This window comes from Panthera pardus, unplaced genomic scaffold, assembly GCF_024362965.1.
Source record: "Panthera pardus isolate Hobbes unplaced genomic scaffold, ASM2436296v1 HiC_scaffold_24, whole genome shotgun sequence".
NCBI lineage: Eukaryota > Metazoa > Chordata > Mammalia > Carnivora > Felidae > Panthera > Panthera pardus.
The window spans coordinates 87,177,444-87,199,565 of record NW_026526810.1 but is presented as its reverse complement, the minus strand read 5'-3'; the positions used below and the strand labels follow the sequence as shown (position 1 = coordinate 87,199,565).

The 22,122-nt window shown below is 36.1% G+C and overlaps 1 protein-coding gene across 2 annotated transcripts in view; it reads left to right on the top strand.

Annotated features, from left to right (window-relative positions):
- The window catches only part of MDGA2 (MAM domain containing glycosylphosphatidylinositol anchor 2), an 857,656-nt gene that overhangs the window by 815,056 nt on the left and 20,478 nt on the right, over nt 1-22,122 (top strand). For both annotated transcript variants that reach the window (XR_002080692.2, XM_019451903.2), the window contains exons 13-14: nt 3,944-4,099; nt 4,554-4,712. Coding sequence is in view for 1 of the 2 variants with exons in the window: in XM_019451903.2 (XP_019307448.1) it covers nt 3,944-4,099; nt 4,554-4,712 (315 nt within the window). In the remaining variant the exon portion in view is untranslated. The remainder of the gene's footprint in view (nt 1-3,943; nt 4,100-4,553; nt 4,713-22,122) is intronic.

Sequence of the window (22,122 nt, the reverse complement as noted above, 5' to 3'; positions counted from 1 at the left end):
TTGTTCTTCTAGGATTTGCTTAATTCACTTAGTATAATGTCCTCCAGGTTCATTAGAGTTGTCACATATGGGAAGTTTTTCTTCTTTAAGGCTGAATAATATTCCATCGTACATATATACCACATCTCCTTTACCCATTTATCTATTGATGGGCACTTAGGTTACTTCTATATTTTGGCTATTGTGAAATGTGCTGTAATGGACATGGGAGTACAATTCTCTCCTTGAGATAATGGTTGCAATTTTGGGGGAATCTGGGTAGCTCAGTCGATTAAGCATCCATCTTTCGCTCAGGTCATGATCTCACATTTGTGAGCTCGAGCCCCATGTCAGGTTCTTTGCTGCCAACTGAGCCTGGAGTCTGCTTTGGATTATGTCTCTCTCTGCCCCTCCTCCTGCTTTCACTCTGTCTCTCTCAAAAATAAACATTAAAAAAAAAATGGTTGCAATTTTTTTGATAGAGACCCAGAAATAAGATTGCTGAATTATATGGTACTTTCATTTTTAATTTTTGAGGAAACTCCTTACTGTTTTCCTTACTGCCTGTACCATTTTACATTCCCATAACAGTGAACAAGGGTTCCAATTTTTCCACATGCTTGGCAATGCTTGTTATTTTTTTAATTGCCATCCTAACAGGTGTGAAGTGATACCTCACTGGGATTTTGATTTGCATTTTCTTGATAATTAGTAATGTTGAGCTCCTTGTGTACTTATTGGCCCCATCTATATATCTTTTGGGAGCAATGTTTATCCAAGTTTTTTCCTTATTTTTTAATTAGGTTTTTTTTTTGCTATTGAGTTCTAAGATTTCCTTATATAAAAAGGTGGCCTTTTTCACTCTGTTGTTTCTTTTGCTGTGCAGAAGCTTTCTAGTTTGATGTATTTCTATTTGCTTATTTTTGCTTTTGTAGCTTGTGTTTTTTGCTGTCATATCCAAAATATCATTACCAAGACTAATGTCATGAAAGTTTTTCCCTATGTTTTCTTCTAGGAGTTTAACAATATTAGGTCTTACATTAAAGTATTTAATCCCTTTTGAATTTATTTTTATGTATTGTGTGAGATTAGGGCCCACTTTCATTCTTTTGCATATGGATGTCCAGTTTTCCAGCAACATTTTTTGAAAAGTCTTTTCTCTCCCCGTTGTGTGTTCCTGGCTCTTTCGTCAAGATAATTTGGCTGCATATACATAGAATTCTTTCTTGGCTCTCGATTCTGTCCCATTTGTCTGTTATGTTTTTATGGCAGTACCATACTCTTTTTTTATTTTATTATTTTTTATAAATAAAAATTGCATATATTTAAGTTGTAAAATATAATATAATATATATATATATACATACACACACATATATATATACTTTATATATATATGTAAATGTATACTACCCTCAAATAGCACAGGTTTAAACTATGCAAGTCCACTTATTATATGGATTTTTTAAAAATCCACATTGTAGATGCATTTTCTCTTGAGATTTTCTTAATTTTCTTTTCTCTAACTTACTTTATTGGAAGGCTACAGTACATAAAACATATAACATATAAAACATGTATTAATTGACTGTTTATGTTATTGGTAAGGCTTCCAGTCAACTACTTAACTAGTTAAGTTTCTGGGAAGTCAAAAGTTATATATGAATTTTCGACTGTGTAAGGAATTGGTGTCCCTATTCAGGGGTGCACGGTACATGGTAAAATGACCACTACAGTCAAGTTAATTAACATATCATCTTGACACATAGTTACATTTGTGTGTGTGTAATGACCTCTACTCTCTTAGTGCATTTCTAGTATATGATACAATATTATTATCTGTAGTCATCATGCTGTACAGTCATCATATCTAGAGTTATTCATCCTACATGCCTGCAACTTTGTACTCTTTAGCCAGTGTCTTTTCATTTTCCCCCTACCTGCCCCTGATAAAGACCACTATTACTTTCTGCTTCTCTGTATTTTGACTTTTTTTAGATTCCGCATGCAAGTGATATTATGTAGGGTCTTTTTTTTCTATGTCTGACTTATTTTACATAGCATGTCTTCCAGTTTCATCCATATTGTTGCAACTGGCAGGATAACTTTCTTTTTTTTAAGATTTGGAGGCATCACACTGAATAATTTTAAATAACGAAATGTATATAATATATAAAAATATATCTGTATGCTTTATTTAAATATATATATATATATATATATAATATTTTATTATTTAAAATTATTCAGTGTGATGCCTCCAGCTCTGTTCCTGCTCACGGCTCTATGGGCAGTCCAAGGTCTTTCATGGTTCCATATGGATTTTAAAAATTGTTTTCTACTTTAATAAAAAAAGTGCCATTGGTATTTTCATAAGGATTGCATTGAATCTATAGACCACCTTAGTAATATGGATATTTTAACATTAAATCTTCTAATCTATGAACACAGGATATTTCCATTTATTTTGTCTTCTTTAATTTCTTTTATCAATGTATTATAGTTTTCAATGCATATGTCTTTCATCCCTCGTTCAGTTAAGTTGGTCCCTAAGTATTTTATTCTTTTTGATACTGTAAATGGGATGGTTTTCTTCGTATTTTTTTTTTCAGATACTTCATTGTTAGTGTATAGAAACACACAGATTAATTCAGGGGCATGATTCCAACTTCAAGGGCTCCACTTCCAGGGATAGCTGTCGGATAAGTCTAACTCACTGATGCGGGAAAAACAAGAATCTCTGTTTTTTAGATTCTTATATCTTTATGAATTCCAGGGAATCTGAACTGGGTTTTGACTTCATCATTTACTATCGCAACTTAGTCAAAGTTTTCTCTTCTGTGAGCCTCATGAGTTAGTATTCCTGTGATTTCATAGAGGTTTTATGGGTTTGAATGAAATATATAAACTATGTTTAATATTTCTCTATTTAGATAATTTTAGTTTTGTGTCTAGTTGACATTATCATCTCCTTTATTGTCTCCTATATTTCAAGCAGGGTACATCTCAGTAAGAAAAACCTTGATACCTAGAAAGTTTACTCCTGCCTACCCTCATTACAGGAAGAAAACTCTCTCCGAACTTTTTGTTGGGTCTGAACTTAGCATGTGGCAGGCATCCAGGAAATCCCAGGCCTTCCACAGTCTTCATAAATTCTTTTCATTTTTTTTTGTATTTCTAGTGAATTTCAACCATCTGCCAAATTCACATTTAAAAAAAACATAAAAGATAACTACTTTTTAAAATATTTTGCTATTATCTTCCCCTAAGTAAACTTCCATTTCTGCAAGTGCTTATATGTGAAAGCATCTCCAGAGATGGTGTGAAAAATTTTAACTTCAAGGTATACAGCTTTAAAGTGTTGTCAGGTAAATTAATAAAGATAATTTTATAATTGACAATTTTGTTTGTGTTGTTCTTATACTTGAAAAATGAAAGTTGAGAAATGTCATGGAGAGCCTGGATGGCTTAGTTGCTTAGGTGTCCGACTTTGGCTCGGGTCATGATCTCGTGGCTCATGGGTTCGAGCCCCACACACATCAGGGTAAATGCTGACAGCTCAGAGGCCTGGAGCCTGCTTCAGATTCTGTGTCTCCCTCTCTCTGCCCCTCCCTCTCTTGCGCTCTCACTCTCTCTCTCTCTTAAGAATAAATAAACATTAAAATAATTTTTTAAAAAGTTGGGAAAAGTCTTCAGCCATAGTTAAATTTTAGTTAGTTAGATATTTCAGAGGAAAATGACTTGGGTTTAAGATATTACTGGCTTATATACATCAAGATTATTTTTCTCTTTATTAAAATTGAAATAGTTTCATGTTTAGTCATACTCTTTTGCACTATCATGGCCCTGGTGCCATTATTGAAATCTTGCATTATTATTGTTGTATGATGTTCTAAAATTTTTATAAGAATATTGTGTTTATATTAATTTAATTAATATTAATTTAACTAAAATTTGTTAACAGGAGAATTTCACTGTGGATTTGAAGATGGTAACATTTGTTTATTCACCCAAGATGATACAGATAATTTTGACTGGACAAAGCAAAGTACTGCAACGAGAAATACAAAATACACTCCAAACACAGGACCGAATGCTGATCGTAGTGGCTCTAAAGAAGGTATGAGGGTATGAAATGTACTCCCGTCTTGGACTTCTAAAAATGCCATTAATATGACATGCACAGAATGCTTTGCTATAGATTTGAAGATTATGGGATAAAACCTTAAATTTTTAATGCATAGACTCAATAATTCAGATATTTCCAAAGCTTGTAGACATTAATTTTCTCTCAGACCTCACAGACACATATAGTTGAGAGATTAGATGTTTTTGATAATTCAAGTCTAAAATTCCTATTTTGTTTAACATTTTTGTACATTCAAGCAATTTTATCTTTCATTATGTAGATCATTTATTCTTGATGTTATATATAAAAAGATTTCACAAATGATATCAAAATTCTCCTGTGCATCTAGAATGCACTTCTTATAAAAACTCTAAATCTCCTTAATGATTAAATTTCATGTCTCCTAATAATAATTTGTCTAAACATTTATGTTGTCTTTTTAAAGGTTTTTATATGTACATTGAGACATCTCGACCCAGACTGGAAGGTGAAAAGGCCCGACTTCTCAGCCCTGTTTTCAGCATAGCTCCTAAAAACCCTTATGGCCCCACGAACACTGCATATTGTTTCAGCTTCTTTTATCACATGTATGGACAACATATAGGTGAGATGGCAAGAATTATTGTTTCTTCTAAAGTAAATCATAAGAAAAAAATGTTTACCAAGACACAGCATGAAATCAGTTTTAGTCAAAGAATATCATCATTGACTTTTTTTTTAAATGTCTGTTTATTTTTGGGAGAGAGAGAGACAGAATGTGAGCAGGGGAGGGGCAGAGAGAGAAGGAGACACAGAATCCGAAGCAGGCTCCAGGCTCTGAGCTGTCAACACAGAGCCTGACATGGGGCTTGAACTCACAAACCATGATACCATGACCTGACCCAAAGTCAGACGCTTAATTGACTGAGCCACTCAGGCACCCCTGTTATCACTGACTTTTAAATTAAATACCTTCAAATTGCAAATTAAGAGGCTAAGAATGTTCCCCTATCGTGTCCTAATTTTCAAATTTTAGATTCAAATTTGAACTTTTGGAGCATTACCTACCTCTTCTAGAATCCTAATTCACACAGACCAGAGTTAAATTCTTGATGCGATCTTATTGTGGAATTAATAGCAGTATAATTTAAGCAGCTTCTTTTCAAAGAAATATGCTCAAATAATGACCCAGTGTATATTAATGATCATGAAAAGAGGTATTGCCATATTTGGAAGATAAATACCTTTAGCACTGTCTTTGCATTTGGAATACTGGGATAATATTTTCTTGTTTATAAAGTATGCCTAACATACCTAGTAGGATCTAAGAATGTCCTCATACCACATAGCCTTACAGACAACATAGCAAAACTGCTGCAGGAGGTGGGGAGAGATCATACGGGTCTACATGTCTGTATGCACAATTCTAAAATCAAACTGATCACAAAATTTTTTAATTTCATTATTTGGCATCACATGCTATCTGATCTCCATGTGTTGGAATATATGACCCGAAATAATCTGAGCTTGTTTATAATCTTTATTTATCTAAATAAGTGTGAACATTTATATTATTTGAAGCAAAAATATGACTATGTTTGATTATAAGATTCTGTTCCAGATTCTTCCAGAGACTATCATGTAATCCATAAGACAGGCATTCTTTCACCTTTCTAAAATAAGACAAAATTCTGAATGGTGAAGCATCTATCACCACAGAGCTTGGACAAGGGGTTTGTGGGTCTGTATCTAGCAGAAGAATAAGGCATTGCTTCGGGACAAAGGAAAACATCTCTCTATGAAAGAAGGTTACATTTTCAATGGACAGAAATGAGCACAGGGAAGATTAAGGCACTGATAGTGAGGAAATAAAATGTGGAAAGCTAGGATGACATTAAATGTTTTGATGTAAATGAACAAAACTAAAACTATAAATATATAATTACATAAACTAACACAATCGTGCACATGATAGATGCCAGTTACTGTACTATTTAAGTGAAGTAATCCTCTTGATCAGTTTAAAAATATGAGCATAACATCACTGTCCATTTTTTACAGCAGAAAAAAACTGAGTCCCAGAGAGTTTGTTTGAATTGCAAGGAACTGGTTATGCTGGGTCGTAAACTCATTGCCAGCACTATTAAGCAGTATTTTTCACAGTGGAGCACTAGGTAATATACCAGGAAGGCCAAACTTGTGCAATGAAAAGTCCTCTGAAGATGAAGTCAAGAAATCTGGGCTGGAACTTGGCTGTAGCTTACTTTAAGAATGCAGAGAATTCACTTAAAACATCTGGATCATGATCTCCTCGTGTGTAAAATGGAAATATTAATTCCTATTTCAGAAATTTGTAGTTCATGCTAAATAGGATAATATATATGAAATCTCAGATGGTAGACACTCTTAACCTTAGGTTACTTTGAATCTCAAATAGCAATAATAAAGTAATAGCTAATGTCAGTCACTATTCCTAACACGTCATGGATTATTTATTTTAATTATTATAATAAACATTTGTACTCATTAAAATCATTATCCTCTATCATAGATAAGGAGACTGATACAGAGAATTTTACTTTACTTTACTTGCCATAATGTCACAGCTGATAAATAACGAACCATGATACCAATCTGGGAAGCTGGACAGGATTTGCTTGCTTTGCCGTTCTGTGGAGAGACTCACTGGAATGTCATAAATGTTTAACTAATGTAGTAGTTAGGAGAAGACATACACATTTTGGGTAGACCACAAAAGCATGATGAGATTTCTGATTTGGGAAAATAAATCTTACAGGAGTGGGTAAAATTGTGGAGAAACAGAATACAGTTTGGAAAAGCAGTTAGAAAGTTACAACAGTAGTCATGGGTTCACTACAGCCTAACCTATGAAGGGAAATAAATCTCCATACAATTGCCAAACCATCTTATTTACTATGAGATTATGATCTTATTAGAAAGGTAGGATAAGCTCAACTCTCATTTTCCCATTAGTTGGTGATGTATTCTTCACTTTGAAGATATTCCTTAGACTCTCTTTCTCTTCTCCCAATTTCCCTTGGAACAGGCTTGTTTTAAAATGGTTTTTAAATAAATAATTCCAAGATCAATATTTTGAATTACTTAAATGAGTGAAATGTGCATGTACTGTTTTTATGAGGCTGGCCCCCTCTCAAATTTTCTCCATATTTATACTGAGGTTCAAGATAATTGTAATATACTTCTAACTTCACAATTTTTATACTTATCATTCTTTATTGACAACAAATGTCCAGTTGACTTCTGCCAGTTTTATTCTGATTGTTTCAGGAAGAAGGCAGTTCTCCATTTCTTCCATGTTCTCAAACACTTAACTATTTTGATATCTGTGCCATTTCTCTGCTTCATCAGATGGTTGAAGGTTGCAGGTATCAGATCTGTCATTAGAGTCCCTCCCAGCAAGGCACGATCATGCTGCTTACTAAAATGTAGACAAAAATGTCTATTCCAGACGTGCACTAATCAGGACCAGATGAGTGACCTCATTAGGGAGAGGTTGCCTGTAGCTGAAACCTTCCCTCTTTGTAAATATTATTCTAAGACACTCATTTATCTGTAAACCTGGGGGCATTTATAGTCACTGGTTTTACAAATTACATTCTCAGTTTTATTCATTTTTTTGCAAGTCCAAATTCGAAAATGATTTGCGTGGATTTCTAATAGCCTAATTGCGATTATTATTTCCTGACTAACCATACATAATCTTTGCTGTTTAAACTTTGACTAATGCTCAGTATATCATTGAGGAGAGTTGTAACTTTTAATGATACAAAAATGGGCAATCAGTTATGCATTACTTAGAAAAGATATTCCTCTTTGATGTAAAGTCAAATATGTTGTATTATTTAATGCTACATAAAAAGTTTCCCCAAAATTTTGTGGCTCGAAACACAAACATTCATCTCTCAGTTTCTGTGGGTCAGGAATTTAGGTGAGGCTTAGCTGAGTGTCTGTAGTTCAAGGTCTCTCAAGGTTGCAGACAAGCTATCAGGCATGACGACTGTCTAACTTGAATACTTGACTTAGCGATGATATTACTTCTTCTAAGCCCACTAGTGCACTTGGTGTTTGGCAGGCCTCACTCCCTCATAGGTATTGGACTAAGGACATTGATATCTTGCTGGCTGTTGAATTCCTCTCAATTCTCTCAAGTTCCTTGTCATAGGAATATCTCTACAGGACTGTCTCATGGCATGCCAGCAGGCTTTCTCCAAAGCAAGCACTGACAGAGAGCAAATACATGCCCAAGACTTTTTATAACCTAATCTCTGAAGTGACATTCCATAATGTCTGCCTTATGCTATTTATTATAACTGAGCTGATATTTCCACCCCACATTCAATGGGGGGGGGGGGGAGAATACACAAGGGTGTTAATGCTAGGAGGCTGAAATCATTGGGAGGCATCTTAGCATTTATTTGCCACACAGGTACAATTTATTGTTAGCTAAATGTTTCATCAAAATTGATTGAAGAGAAAACAAATGAAAACTACAACATGTCACCCTTAAACTGTTGATTTATAAGTACTGATACAATAGATATTGACAATAGCATAAGATTATTTCAACAATCCTGTAGGTACAAGAAGGCATTTTGATTCTTGATTAATCATCTGAATTTCTAATATTCTTGCATTGAAACTGAACTTCATATGAGGTCACCTGATGTGAAAAAAAGCTTATTAAAAAATAAGTAAAATATGTACTTCATTTATTTCTAGGAAGAATGTAAGATATAAGCATACCAGGAAATTAAAGATAAAAATACAAAAGGCACTTACGAATACATTCATTGAGCTTGATGAGAATGGTTCAATAAAGTTGTGGCTCTAGAAAGCTAATTTCACTGTGGAACAAATGGGAAACAAAGAAAAGGAGTCCAGTCATGGGATCTGTTCTTTCTTTCTTTCTTTTTTTTTTTTTTTTAAATAGAGTAATGCTATTCTCACAATGCTTCTTTTTTTTTTTTCAATATATGAAATTTATTGTCAAATTGGTTTCCATACAACACCCAGCTCATCCCAAAAGGTGCCCTCCTCAATACCCATCACCCACCCTCCCCTCCCTCCCACCCCCCATCAACCCTCAGTTTGTTCTCAGTTTTTAACAGTCTCTTATGCTTTGGCTCTCTCCCACTCTAACCTCTTTTTTTTTTTTTTTCCTTCCCCTCCCCCATGGGTTTCTGTTAAGTTTCTCAGGATCCACATAAGAGTGAAACCATATGGTATCTGTCTTTCTCTGTATGGCTTATTTCACTTAGCATCACACTCTCCAGTTCCATCCACGTTGCTACAAAGGGCCATATTTCATTCTTTCTCATTGCCATGTAGTATTCCATTGTGTATATAAACCACAATTTTTTTATCCATTCATCAGTTGATGGACATTTAGGCTCTTTCCATAATTTGGCTATTGTTGAGAGTGCTGCTATAAACATTGGGGTACAAGTGCCCCTGTGCATCAGTACTCCTGTATCCCTTGGGTAAATTCCTAGCAGTGCTATTGCTGGGTCATAGGGTAGGTCTATTTTTAATTTTCTGAGGAACCTCCACACTGCTTTCCAGAGCGGCTGCACCACTTTGCATTCCCACAAACAGTGCAAGAGGGTTCCCGTTTCTCCACATCCTCTCCAGCATCTATAGTCTCCTTATTTGTCCATTTTGGCCACTCTGACTGGTGTGAGGTGATATCTGAGTGTGGTTTTGATTTGTATTTCCCTAATAAGGAGCGATGTTGAACATCTTTTCATGTGTCTGTTGGCCATCCGCATGTCTTCTTTAGAGAAGTGTCTATTCATGTTTTCTGCCCATTTCTTCACTGGGTTATTTGTTTTTCGGGTGTGGAGTTTGGTGAGCTCTTTATAGATTTTGGATACTAGCCCTTTGTCCGATATGTCATTTGCAAATATCTTTTCCCATTCCGTTGGTTGCCTTTTAGTTTTGTTGGTTGTTTCCTTTGCTGTACAGAAGCTTTTTATCTTCATAAGGTCCCAGTAATTCATTTTTGCTTTTAATTCCCTTGCCTTTGGGGATGTGTCAAGTAAGAGATTGCTATGGCTGAGGTCAGAGAGGTCTTTTCCTGCTTTCTCCTCTAGGGTTTTGATGGCTTCCTGTCTCACATTCAGGTCCTTTATCCATTTTGAGTTTCTTTTTGTGAATGGTGTGAGAAAGTGGTCTGGTTTCAACCTTCTGCATGTTGCTGTCCAGTTCTCCCAGCACCATTTGTTAAAGAGACTGTCTTTTTTCCATTGGATGTTCTTTCCTGCTTTGTCAAAGATGAGTTGGCCATATGTTTGTGGGTCTAGTTCTGGGTTTCTATTCTATTCCATTGGTCTATGTGTCTGTTTTTGTGCCAATACCATGCCGTCTTGATGATGACAGCTTTGTAGTAGAGGCTAAAGTCTGGGATTGTGATGCCTCCTGCTTTGGTCTTCTTCTTCAAAATTACTTTGGCTATTCGGGGCCTTTTGTGGTTCCATATGAATTTTAGAATTGCTTGTTCTAGTTTTGAGAAGAATGCTGGTGCAATTTTGATCGGGATTGCATTGAATGTGTAGATAGCTTTGGGTAGTATTGACATTTTGACAATATTTATTCTTCCAATCCATGAGCAGGGAATGTCTTTCCATTTCTTTATATCTTCTTCAATTACCTTCATAAGCTTTCTATAGTTTTCAGCATACAGATCTTTTACATCTTTGGTTAGATTTATTCCTAGGTATTTTATGCTTCTTGGTGCAATTGTGAATGGGATCAGTTTATTTGTCTTTCTGTTGCTTCATTGTTAGTGTATAAGAATGCAACTGATTTCTGTACATTGATTTTGTATCCTGCAACTTTGCTGAATTCATGTATCAGTTCTAGCAGACTTTTGGTGGAGTCTATCGGATTTTCCATGTATAATATCATGTCATCTGCAAAAAGCGAAAGCTTGACTTCATCTTTGCCAATTTGGATGCCTTTGATTTCCTTTTGTTGTCTGATTGCTGATGCTAGAACTTCCAACACTATGTTAAACAACAGTGGTGAGAGTGGGCATCCCTGTCGTGTTCCTGATCTCAGGGAAAAAGCTCTCAGTTTTTCCCCATTGAGGATGATGTTAGCTGTGGGCTTTTCATAAATGGCTTTTATGATGTTTAAGTATGTTCCTTCTATCCCGACTTTCTCGAGGGTTTTTATTAAGAAAGGGTGCTGGATTTTGTCAAAGGCCTTTTCTGCATCGATTGACAGGATCATATGGTTCTTCTCTCTTTTTTTTTTTATTAATGTGATGTATCACGTTGATTGATTTGCGAATATTGAACCAGCCCTGCATCCCAGGAATGAATCCCACTTGATCATGGTGAATAATTCTTTTTATATGCTGTTGAATTCGATTTGCTAGTATCTTATTGAGAATTTTTGCATCCATATTCATCAGGATATTGGCCTGTAGTTCTCTTTTTTTACTGGGTCTCTGTCTGGTTTAGGAATCAAAGTAATACTGGCTTCATAGAATGAGTCTGGAAGTTTTTCTTCCCTTTCTATTTCTTGGAATAGCTTGAGAAGGATAGGTATTATCTCTGCTTTAAACGTCTGGTAGAACTCCCCTGGGAAGCCATCTGGTCCTGGACTCTTATTTGTTGGGAGATTTTTGATAACCGATTCAATTTCTTCGCTGGTTATGGGTCTGTTCAAGCTTTCTATTTCCTCCTGATTGAATTTTGGAAGCGTGGGGGTGTTTAGGAATTTGTCCATTTCTTCCAGGTTGTCCAATTTGTTGGCATATAATTTTTCATAGTATTCCCTGATAATTGTTTGTATCTCTGAGGGATTGGTTGTAATAATTCCATTTTCATTCATGATTTTATCTATTTGGGTCATCTCCCTTTTCTTTTTGAGAAGCCTGGCTAGAGGTTTGTCAATTTTGTTCATTTTTTCAAAAAAACAACTCTTGGTTTCGTTGATCTGCTCTACAGTTTTTTTAGATTCTATATTGTTTATTTCTGCTCTGATCTTTATTATTTCTCTTCTTCTGCTGGCTTTAGGCTGCCTTTGCTGTTCTGCTTCTATTTCCTTTAGTGTGCTGTTAGATTTTGTATTTGGGATTTTTCTTGTTTCTTGAGATAGGCCTGGATTGCGATGTATTTTCCTCTCAGGACTGCCTTCGCTGCGTCCCAAAGCGTTTGGATTGTTGTATTTTCATTTTCGTTTGTTTCCATATATTTTTTAATTTCTTCTCTAATTGCCTGGTTGACCCACTCATTCGTTAGTAGGGTGTTCTTTAACCTCCATGCTTTTGGAGGTTTTCCAGACTTTTTCCTGTGGTTGATTTCAAGCTTCATAGCATTGTGGTCTGAAAGTATGCATGGTATAATTTCAATTCTTGTAAACTTATGAAGGGCTGTTTTGTGACCCAGTATATGATCTGTCTTGGAGAATGTTCCATGTGCACTCGAGAAGAAAGTATATTCTGTTGCTTTGGGATGCAGAGTTCTAAATATATCTGTCAAGTCCATCTGATCCAATGTATCATTCAGGGCCCTTGTTTCTTTATTGACTGTGTGTCTAGATGGTCTATCCATTTCTGTAAGTGGGGTGTTAAAGTCCCCCGCAATGACCACATTCTTATCAATAAGGTTGCTTATGTTTATGAGTAATTGTTTTATATATTTGGGGGCTCCGGTATTCGGCGCATAGACATTTATAATTGTTAGCTCTTCCTGATGGATAGACCCTGTAATTATTATATAATGCCCTTCTTCGTCTCTTGTTACAGCCTTTAATTTAAAGTCTAGTTTGTCTGATATAAGTATGGCTACTCCAGCTTTCTTTTGGCTTCCAGTAGCATGATAGATAGTTCTCCATCCCCTCACTCTCAATCTAAAGGTGTCCTCAGATCTAAAATGAGTCTCTTGTAGACAGCAAATAGATGGGTCTTGTTTTTTTATCCATTCTGATAGCCTATGTCTTTTGGTTGGCTCATTTAATCCATTTACATTCAGTGTTATTATAGAAAGATACGGGTTTAGAGTCATTGTGATGTCTGTATGTTTTATGCTTGTAGTGATGTCTCTGGTACTTTGTCTCACAGGATTCCCCCTTAGGATCTCTTGTAGGGCTTGTTTAGTGGTGACAAATTCCTTCAGTTTTTGTTTGTTTGGGAAGACCTTTATCTCTCCTTCTATTCTAAATGACAGACTTGCTGGATAAAGGATTCTCGGCTGCATATTTTTCCTGTTTAGCACACTGAAGATCTCGTGCCAATCCTTTCTGGCCTGCCAAGTTTCAAAAGAGAGATCAGTCACGAGTCTTATAGGTCTCCCTTTATATGTGAGGGCACGTTTATCCCTTGCTGCTTTCAGAATTTTCTCTTTATCCTTGTATTTTGCCAGTTTCACTATGATATGTCATGCAGAAGATCGATTCAAGTTACGTCTGAAGGGAGTTCTCTGTGCCTCTTGGATTTCAATGCCTTTTTCCTTCCCCAGTTCAGGGAAGTTCTCAGCTATTATTTCTTCAAGTACCCCTTCAGCACCTTTCCCTCTCTCTCCCTCCTCTGGGATACCAATTATGCGTATATTATTTTAGTGTATCACTTAGTTCTCTAATTTTCCCCTCATACTCCTGGATTTTTTTATCTCTCTTTCTCTCAGCTTCCTCTTTTTCCATAACTTTATCTTCTAGTTCACCTATTCTCTCCTCTGCCTCTTCAAGCCGAGCCGTCGTCGTTTCCATTTTGTTTTGCATTTCGTTTAAAGCGTTTTTCAGCTCCTCATGACTGTTCCTTAGTCCCTTGATCTCTGTAGCAAGAGATTCTCTGCTGTCCTCTATACTGTTTTCAAGCTCAGCGATTAATTTTATGACTATTATTCTAAATTCACTTTCTGTTATATTATTTAAATCCTTTTTGATCAGTCCATTGGCTGTTGTTATTTCCTGGAGATTCTTCTGAGGGGAATTCTTCCGTTTGGTCATTTTGGAGAGTCCCTGGAGTGGTGAGGACCTGCAGGGCACTTCCCCTGTGCTGTGGTGTATAACTGGAGTTGGTGGGCGGGGCCGCAGTCAGACCTGATGTCTGCCCCCAGCCCACGGCTTGGGCTGCAGTCAGACTGGTGTGTGCCTTCTCTTCCCCTCTCCTAGGGGCGGGATTCACTGTGGGGTGGCGTGGCCCGTCTGGGCTACTTGCACACTGCCAGGCTTGTGGTGCTGGGGATGTGGTGTATTAGCTGGGGTGGGTTTGCAAGGTGCACGGGGGCAGGAGGGGCAGGCTTAGCTCGCTTCTCCTTAGGTGATCCACTTCAGGAGGGGCCCTGTGGCAGCGGGAGGGAGTCAGATCCGCTGCCGGAGGTTTGGCTCCACAGAAGCACAGAGTTGGGTGTTTGCGTGGAGCTAGCAAGTTCCCTGGCAGGGACTGGTTCCCTTTGGGATTTTGGCTGGGGGGTGGGCGAGGGAGATGGCGCTGGTGAGCGCCTTTGTTCCCCGCCAAGCTGAGCTCTGCCGTCTGGGGGCTCAGCAACTCTCCCTCCCTTTGTTCTCCAGCCTTCCCGCTTTCCGAGCAGAGCTGTTAACTTATGACCTCCCAGACGCTAAGTCGCGCTTGCTGTCGGAACACACTCCGTCCGGCCCCTCCGCTTTTGCCAGCCAGACTCGGGGGCTCTGCTTCGCCGGCCGGCTGCCCCTCTGCCCCGGCTCCCTCCCGCCAGTCCGTGGAGCGCGCACCGCCTTGCCGCCCTTCCTACCCTCTTCGTGGGCCTCGCGTCTGCGCTTGGCTCCGGAGACTCCTTTCTGCTAATCCTCTGGCGGTTTTCTGGGTTCTTTAGGCAGGTGTAGGTGGAATCTAAGTGATCAGCAGGATGCGCAGTGAGCCCAGCGTCCTCCTACGCCGCCCTCTTCCAACCCTATAGGGATCTGTTCTTTCATGAATCTTGAGGGTGGGGAAGAAGTGATAAAATAGAGAAATGTGGGGTTATTGATGTGCTTATTTTTAAGAGGAAAAACATTAATGGAAAGGTAAGTTTATAGATACTAAAGTTGGAGGGAAGCAAATTTCTTGAAGAGATGGGAATTGAGAGTTATGATTCCCCTACTAGACTTCAAGGGGAAAGAATGTCACTTCCACTGAGGTGGGAAGAAAAGAATTAAGTGGGAATTGTAGCTTTTGATACATTCCGAGATGCAAGCGCAGCAAGTGGACTTAGAAGTTGCCTTTTTAACAGTATCTAACAATACCTATTTTTTTCTGTAAAATAAATACAGCTTTTGCATGTTCAAAGAGTAGACCATTGTAGGCAAATGGAAACAGACTAATGAGTGATAGAGAGTTGAAGCAGTTGGAGACCAGGATATCAGTCCTCAGTGTTTTGGAATATGTTTTAGGATATAATGCTCAATTTCAATGCCAATCACTTCTTGTGTGTATTACTGAATTCCCCTGATAACTGATTTCTTTGCTATCTCTTGGGCCTATAGTTTCTGGGGTAAATATAATTTTCTCAAACCAGTATCATAAGGACCTTAAGGATATATGCCCCTCTGGCTTCTTAGGGCAGCAGCATGGTCTATATCAGCCATACAGGAAGTTCCCCAAATTGAGCTATCTTCTATCTGGAGCCTTTTTCTAGGCTCTATCTTTGTTCTACTGAACTATATACTTGGGGGGAGCAGAAACAATCTCTCTCCCCATCACATGGTGCCCTGCAAATATAAATATTTATTTGTCCACTACATAAATATTTATTAAGCAAATGAATATTTTTAAATCACATGATAGAATAAGTACTTTTTCCCTTCCTTAAATCATCTAGGTAACTCATATTCTTCCTTTAAAATCTAAATCAAGGACATGTGAAATTTTTCCCCATCCTCCTTCTCTTTTTGTTCCTGTAACACCTGGTATACATCTCTATCATAATGTTTGTCACCTTGACCTCTGATAGACTCTAAGCTCCTTGAGAGCAGCAATCATAATTGATATATATTTGTTCCTCTGAAACAAAAATGCTTAATAGATTTTATAAAATAATAATCTAAACTAGATATTTAAGCTTCTGAGTGTGTTAGAAGAATAACAAAGCAAATTACTTAAAAGTATTTGTGTAGGTTGGAAACAGGTCATTTCACTAAGACTTTATAGAATAGGTTGGGGGAAAAAATAGAAGTTAATCATTGACTTAATGTGCTCTGGCAGCTAAAGCATAGAGGAATATCACATATTTCTTAGCAACTAATTCAAAGAGAAATTTATGTTTATAAAAGCACCCTTAAAATATAATGGAAAATGTCTTCACTTAGTACTTTTAGAAAGATCTAAAACTTGTTCAAATAGGAAGTTTATATACTATACTAATGGACCATAATACATTACAATTTGTGTTTTGAGCTGAAGTGTCATGGTCCACGTATGTCACCTTGTGATTAACTAACAAAGTGCAGAAATAGAATTAACCTCTAATTAAATTTCTCTTAATAAGCTATCTCAGGTTATCCTTTAGTGAGAGTGGAGTAAAACTTTCTCAGTGCTGGCATTCAAAAGTTTTAAAATGGAGACTTCAGTGTTTTTATACAACATATAGAAAAGGTGATGGTGACAACGTTCTACGTGGTTTTAGGAGTCTGATTTTTATTCTTACTTTGGTCAAAGACCATATTTCTTGTGATTGAGTTAAGAAACTAGAGATTCTTGCTTATATGTCAAATATTTTCCTCAAATAAGAAATCTCTCATATTTTACTTCTTAGATTTAGACGTTATAGGAAAGACAGTTTGAGCCTGTTTTCAGTAGTCTTGTATGTATTTAATACTGATAATGCCAATGTCATCAGTGTGAAAATAATGCTGCAGGTGGGACATTCATTGAGGAAACTGCTTTGTTGAATTAAGATGTATTTCTTAAGGGGAGGGTGAATAGAACCTAGCCATGATTTATGACCACTTATAATTAAAATGTGTTATTACAGACACCTGTCACAGATCCTCTACTAAGGCCATAAATAATATCTAGTGCACTTACCTTTTAAATCTGTGTTTTGAACTACCACTACCCCTAAATTTATTCTCCTCCTATTTATTTATTATTCAGATAATGTAAAGTAGAAGCTGAGATTTTTAAATAAAATTAATTCTATGATCAAGAGAGCCTGATATTTCAAAATATACTAATCTAATTCTTAGTATAATTAATACAAAATATCTCATCAGTTGAATTGATGGTAAGCAAATGGGTTGACTTGCTTTTGTTGCTCACCCAGTGAAAAACTTTTTAAACTGAAAATATAGGTTTATTGTGATGAGTATTTTTACCCTTAGGTCTTGAATTCACTCATTTTTGTTCAATAGAATTAATTGCATATGCTATGTGCCTAGTGGTATATAGGGTTCTACAGAAAATAAGAATTGTGGTGAAAGGTTTTTATCCATCAAATAATTTGTCATCATATTTGAGATAATAAATTACTGAATAAAATAAAAGTCATATTCACCAAAGTAATATTCATTAAAATGCTTTACAACCCTGTGCAATGGGTGAATAAAGGATAGAACACTGAGAACAGCAAAGTTAAAATAAAATGTCTATGGACAAGAACAAAGTGTAAACCATCCAAATAAGTATTAAGCAGAAAGCAAAGGTTACAGAATGTGAGAAACAGAAGGAGCCACATGAAAAAATGGAGAATATTGCTCTTACAGCACAGTAGGGACTGTGGTATAGTCAAAGAGTGACTGGGTCTAAGAAAGGGATCTGACATAGTTCAGAGAAATAGAAAGCATGATGAAGGTTATGTTTAAGGAAAATTTATTGGACACTAATGGAGAGATTCAACAGGATGCAAGAAGGCATGGTAATGACTGGAGAAAATGAACTGACATTTTTTATTTAAGATATAATTGCAATTATATATTGAAAAAATAATAACAGTGGATGCATGCAGTCATTTCTATTCAAGCAGAAAATAATGATTTTATAATTTCCCATGTTTGTCTGTGTATATAAAACAAATGATGCCAACAATTACCTATCAATATACATGGCTCTTGCCTGAAGCTAGATGATTTTGGCACATCTTCATGTTCCATGAAATGTGAAACACAAATTAATGGCTGTATTCCTGATTAGAATAAAAATGTGATTTATATGCAAGTGATCCCTAGGCCTCGGAGTACACCAAACTACAAATTAGTTTATACGAACTTGGTAATTTCAAGTATCTGTAGGATGTATGTATGCACATTTTAGGACATATATTTCAGTTATTTATATAAAATATATAAAATACGTATTTATAGTAAATAGTTAAAAGTAAAATTATGTTAATGATTTAATGAAAGAACTAGGTATTAATAATTATAAATAATATTTATGAAAATTATATTTATACAGTAATGTATGTGAAATATCAAAATAAGAACCATCCTATTTCATAATGCCATAAATAACTTTAAAACATTGGTCACTGCTCTTGAGGTCATTTAGCCTTTCTGACTGTGGTCCGTAACATGAGGTCAGTTTTCTTGAGCTCTCACACCTGATCGAGAAGGGGTGGTGATCAAAATATAAGAATTAGGAAACCAAAGTGAAGAAAAATACAGTTAAGTTTTGCTTAGCAATGTCAAACTTGTATCTTGGAACTATGCAGCATTTGAAATCCTTGGGGATGATTAAATTCATACCTATTGATACGTGGTGCCTACTCAAGCATAAACACAGTGCCTCCAAGGACTTAAAATTACTTTTAAAGAGTATTAATACAATCCATCATTTTCACTTTGGAATTTTCTTACTATAATACTATAATAATGTGCTGAATCAGCTTTGCTGAATCTAACTTTTCTTGAATTGCTTTATTCTGTTTCACAAGTTCTAATTTCATCGACCTAGATGACCTGAACATAAGTTTATATAACTGTTGTCATTGAATTCTCTTTATAAACTTAAAAAACTGGAAACTAGAGAACTTGTCATCCCTGATGGCTTCATAAAAAAAACAAACAAACAAAAACAAACAAACAAACTGGAAACTTTCTGGAAAAAACATGCTAAAGTTATTTGTTAATACTGCTTTTCTCGTAAAATAGAACAGCAAATCAATAGTTTTGGATTCATTGATTTGGATTACAGAGTATAATTAATGAGACATATAAATTATAACATAGTTTAAAGAATTTATTTCAGTCAGTTACTCTTCTGGTGTCTTTTTTCATAAGTAATGCTTGCGTTTTAAAATAAAATCTGGTAATGGGCAGAAAACATGAATAGACACTTCTCTAAAGAAGACATCCAGATGGCCAACAGGCACATGAAAAGATGCTCAACGTCGCTCCTCATCAGGGAAATACAAATCAAAACCACACTCAGATATCACCTCACGCCAGTCAGAGTGGCCAAAATGGACAAATCAGGAGACTATAGATGCTGGAGAGGAGGTGGAGAAACAGGAACCCTTTTGCACTGTTGGTGGGAATGCAAATTGGTGCAGCCACTCTGGAAAGCAGTGTGGAGGTTACTCAAAAAATTAAAAATAGACCTGCCCTATGACCCAGCAATAGCACTGCTAGGAATCTACCCAAGGGATACAGGAGTACTGATGCATAGGGGCACTTGTACCCAATGTTTATAGCAGCACTTTCAACAATAGCCAAATTATGGAAAGAGCCTAAATGTCCATCAAGTGATGAATGGATAAAAAAATTGTGGTTTATATACACAATGGAGTACTACGTGGCAATGAGAAAGAATGAAATATGGCCCTTTGTAGCAACATGGATGGAACTAGAGAGTGTTCTGCTAAGTGAAATAAGCCATACAGAGAAAGACAGATACCATATGGTTTCACTCTTATGTGGATCCTGAGAAACTTAACAGAAACCCATGGGGGAGGGGAAGGAAAAAAAAAAAGAGGTTAGAGTGGAAGAGAGCCAAAGCGGAAGAGACTCCTAAAAACTGAGAACTGAGGGTTGATGGGGGGTGGGAGGGAGGAGAGGGTGGGTGATGGGTATTGAGGAGGGCACCTTTTGGGATGAGCACTGGGTGTTGTATGGAAACCAATTTGACAATAAACTTCATATATTGAAAAAAATAAAATAAAATCTGGTCAAAATTGACTCTAGCTCAAATAATGTATTCAAAAGCAAATTCAAATCTGGGATAAAACAAACCTGGCTTCTTTAGACCTGGGACAAATATTTTTCACATAGTATATATTCAGTAAACATAAATTGGAATAATTCAAGTTTGAATTTATATTACATATGTAAATATGGTCCTTTTAAAGAACAGAACAACTTGAACTGCCTTAATAGCTTAGAGATAACATCCATCATTCTTTACATGCAAAGTATCATAGGACTTCTACTAGGTAGAGAAACTAAGGTGTCACATTTAAGAAAAAAAAAGACAACTGATAATTTGCTTTCTGAAAAAGCAGTACAGTTAGACAAGAAATCAGTAGAGAACATCACAGGTCAACCCAATCAGTTACCATTAATACAGCCATAGGCTATAGCAGACACAAGCCATAGAAGAGATGAGGAGCCCCTTTTCTATCTAATGCACATACAGACTGTTTCTTCAAATAATTTGAAAGGTTTATGCTACATATCAATTTGTTAGTCCAATGACAACTAATGGATTCAAAAGTATTATAACTATATTTAATGTTTAATGTATTATTTATTTAGGCTTGATTTCCTTGGAATCCCTCCCTATTGTGGATTCATGTTCAAAAATAGAATGCAGTTATATCACACAGAAATATGTCCTGAAAGAGCTCTTCCTTTTGGCACAGGTTGCCTTTCTAAATACAAGGTGCCAATACCAATGAGCAAGAAAATTGGAGCCACATTGAGTATCTAAAATGGAAAATAGAAGGATTCAGAACAGCTACTTCTTACTACGATGGATCAATGAGCACAGTCTACTGAAATAAAACTGCCTTCTGAGAAAGATTATAAATCTAAAGTCTCTGTGTCCACAATGCCCATTTTTCAATGAAAATCACTAGACATACAGAGAAACAGGAAATGGGGTCCAAAGTCAATGAAAAAGTAAAAATCAATCCATTGAAATAAAGCTGAAGCAGGAAGATAAGGGCAAATAAAACTAAAGAGGGCAGATCTATCTATGTATCTATATAGATAGATCTCCAATTATATATATACATATATATATATATATATAGAGAGAGAGAGAGAGAGAGAGAGCATATATATATATAGAGAGAGAGAGGGAGGGAGAGAGGGAGAGAGAGGGAGAGGGAGAGGAAAAAGTAGAAAAGGAGAGGAAAAAGATGAGGCATAAATAAAGGGAAAACCAAAAGACCTTCAGCAAACTCTACACCAAGATGAATATAAGGAGAATCATATTTAGGTACATTGTAATCAAACTACTGCAGATCAAAACTAAGGAAAAATTCTCAAAAGTAGCCAGAGGGAGAAATAAAAACATATTCAAGGGAACAAAGATAAAATGATGGTTGATTTCACATTAGAAACAGTGACATACAGAAAAAATAGAACAACTTTAAACTGCTTGAGGAAAAAAATGGCAGAATTTTAAATCTCACAAAAACATGAATGAAGTGAAGTTATTTTTATATAAACAAATCTGAGAAACTTTGTCTCCAGCAGATCACCACTACAAAAAGTACTAATGGATATTCTTCAGGCCAAAGGGAAATGGTGCTAGATTGCAACTCAGATCTACAGGTAGAAAGGAAGTCCATCAGAAATGGTAAATAAGTAGAAAATTTTAAAACTATATTTTCTTCTTATAATTTACATAAAATATATCTGTTTACTGTAAGGTGAGATTTACAATTTAGGAAAAAGTAAAAAATACTATTAAAAATGGAAAAAGGATAGATCAATGAATTATACTGTGGTAAGATTATTGCATGTGTGTAGTGAGATAAAGAACGTGAAGTATCAGCTTTGAAATGAAAGAAGGGAGATAATAGTAAAACCCGAAAAGAGAGTATGATGATGTAAAGTTGTGAGCATGAAGAATAAACTACTGCCTA